The 2,629-nt window shown below is 31.9% G+C and overlaps 1 protein-coding gene across 1 annotated transcript; it reads right to left on the bottom strand.

Annotated features, from left to right (window-relative positions):
• Positions 1–414: 414 nt before the first annotated feature.
• On the bottom strand, positions 415–963 carry LOC116109515 (non-specific lipid-transfer protein 2-like). Its single transcript, XM_031395740.1, has one exon. The coding sequence runs from the start codon at positions 874–876 to the stop codon at positions 589–591; it is 288 nt and encodes a 95-aa protein (XP_031251600.1). The 5' UTR covers positions 877–963; the 3' UTR covers positions 415–588.
• Between the last annotated feature and the right edge of the window lie 1,666 nt (positions 964–2,629).

Genomic DNA, 2,629 nt, shown 5'->3' with positions numbered 1-2,629 from the left:
TGGCTTCGCCCTCGAAAATAGGTAGATTGTCGAGATTGTAAAATCAATGATGTACTTATCCAAAATTAAAAGTAATTAAGATTCATGTAACATTATCTCTTTACCAAAAAAAAAAAATTATATTACTTCTAAATTATTAAATTGAAGCGCTTTTGATGGTTTTGATTGAATGTAACCTATGTTATTTTGAAAGCTTGTTATTTATTTAAGTTTCATTTACCGTGCACCGATGTCAAAATATACATGTATTATTAAATATTAAAAACGAAAACAACTTCACTCTCGTCGTTTTTAAGATCATAAAATTACTCTAAGGCGAAGAAAAAAAATTATAAAATTCCACGAATATTTAATCAGATTTATAATAAGTTTTGAGATGACAGTCATAAATAAATAAAAGACAGAATAACTAAATTTTCACAATAATTATAATTTATTCATAACTCATAATTTATTTTCGCAATATTTCATCTCAATGAGTAGAGTACGCGTATAAGAACAACATACCGTTGTCTACTATTACTTTAACCTTCCATGCCCTTTATTCGTTAATAAAGTTCACATAAACTCTTCGTAAAGAGCTTTCAGTCAGCATTTAGGGTAGGTAACACCACAGGTGCTGGCAACCTTTTTAGCATTGGGAGAGTTCACATATTGCTTCAGATTCGGGTCCTTGGAGTACCCACAAAGGCATGGCTTCTGCTCCCTCAGCTTGCTGCAGCAAGTCGGCGACGGTGGGGACGATGAAGTGATCGCTGGCGAACATGAGCTCAACTCCGTTGGGCTACATGCTGCCTCTGCCACAGGCACTTCCTTGAGTGATAGTATCACCACCAAACTCAACACTGCAACAAGAGCAACGCTGATCTTCTTCATGGTCGATCGAAAGAGAATATTAAAACAAGTAAAAATTGATGAAGGAGATTGGAGATGAGATGAGATGGTGATTCTGAGTGGAGTTTGTCACTGAATTTATAGAGGAAGAAGTGTGAAATTAAATGAAGAAACATAGTTTGGAGTGTGAAATGAGATGGGACCTGGTCATGGATTGAATTCGGTCGGTCCCATTTCGTTGAAACGAGTCCACCAGAAAGCAAACGTGTCAAACGGACAGTGTATCAGAAAAGACAAATCATTTAAGATTCAAAATTAGCTTGAAAACTATTGGAAAAAGACAATTTTTATTAAGAAAAAAAATCCTAAATATAGATGCTTTGAATTTGAGTATAATTCGGAAGTTAAGTCTTATCTTTTATTTTCAGTAGTCCTGTTTTCTTTTCTTCCTTTTTTGGGGGGGGGGGGATCATCGAAAATGTTCGGACCAGTTTATGTATATCTCAACTAATTATTCGGAGTTTTGGGACTGTCATTTAGATAAAAACCCTAATAATTATCCCTATTAGTGTTTGAGGGACTCGAATTTAGGAGCTCGTGGAATCTCTTTTCAGACCATCCAATATTGGTCATAGTCCTGTTTTATTAACTAAAGAAAAAGACAGAAATAGTTTAGGAATTTTTTCCTTTGATTAAACTCTTTTTTAGTTTTGTTTCTTTATCATGTTTTTAAGTTATAAAAAAAATTAAAAAATTTCAAGGTAAAAATTGTTCTCAACAGTGGAATCCAATCGTGGGCGGCGCAATTCCTTGAAACCTGGTTAATGAAGACAAATTTGAAAACGACAATCTTCGAAACAATATTGACTTATGAGACCCAATTGCTCTAGTAATTGGACAAATATGAAGTTAATTTATATTACTGTCTATGTATTTAGTAGTTACCTTTAAACATAAAATAATAATAATAATAATGAACTTCACGATTTTTGTGGATTTATGGAAAAAAAAAAAAAAAAAAACAATTGGCATTCTTGGGGTGTCGGTAAGATATGCGGTCCATCCACATCTGACTTTACAATCTCACATAAATAAATATTCGAAAAATGAATTTGATGGTGCATTTACCTGAAACTTCGCCAATAATTCAATGTTACTCCTTAATGTTTATCGCATAATTTAGGGAAATTATTTTCCTCCTGTAAATGTGGGGGAGGTGACACTTCCATACTAAAACGAGTAAACTAATGGCAGCTAATGAAACCCTAATAGACTGATACGAGAAATAAAAAGATTTATTTTTTCTTTAAGTTCATGTATTTAAACCTTGAAATCATCTATTATATTATAATTTATCTAACTCTTTGAATCTATAGAGTATTCAATGAATTTCAATGATTAATTAAGACGTATATAAATTAACCTGAACATCCATATTTGAAAAAAAAAAAAAAAAAAAAAAGGCTCCTCATAAAATTAATTCGAATAAGATAGATTTTTCTTTTAAAAAATCAATAATTTATATTAAACAGAAATTAAATCTCGAAAGAAAGAAGGCTTCATTTATTGGTTAATGTCTTTTCTCTTTAATATATAGGACAAGACAACAGCGGGTAGTTGGGGGGTAACACCTAACAACTAACAAGAATAATTTATGGCGTCACCGTCACGGTGAAACAGATGGCAGTCTTTTCATGGTTATGCAATTTTTCGATAATGAATTCTATTACAGATTTTGACACTTGAGATTAATCTTCATCTTAGTACTGACTATGGAGTTTATTTATGATATAAA

This window comes from Pistacia vera, unplaced genomic scaffold (genome assembly GCF_008641045.1).
Source record: "Pistacia vera cultivar Batoury unplaced genomic scaffold, PisVer_v2 Contig581, whole genome shotgun sequence".
Lineage (NCBI taxonomy): Eukaryota > Viridiplantae > Streptophyta > Magnoliopsida > Sapindales > Anacardiaceae > Pistacia > Pistacia vera.
This window is presented reverse-complemented; position numbering and strand designations above follow the sequence as displayed.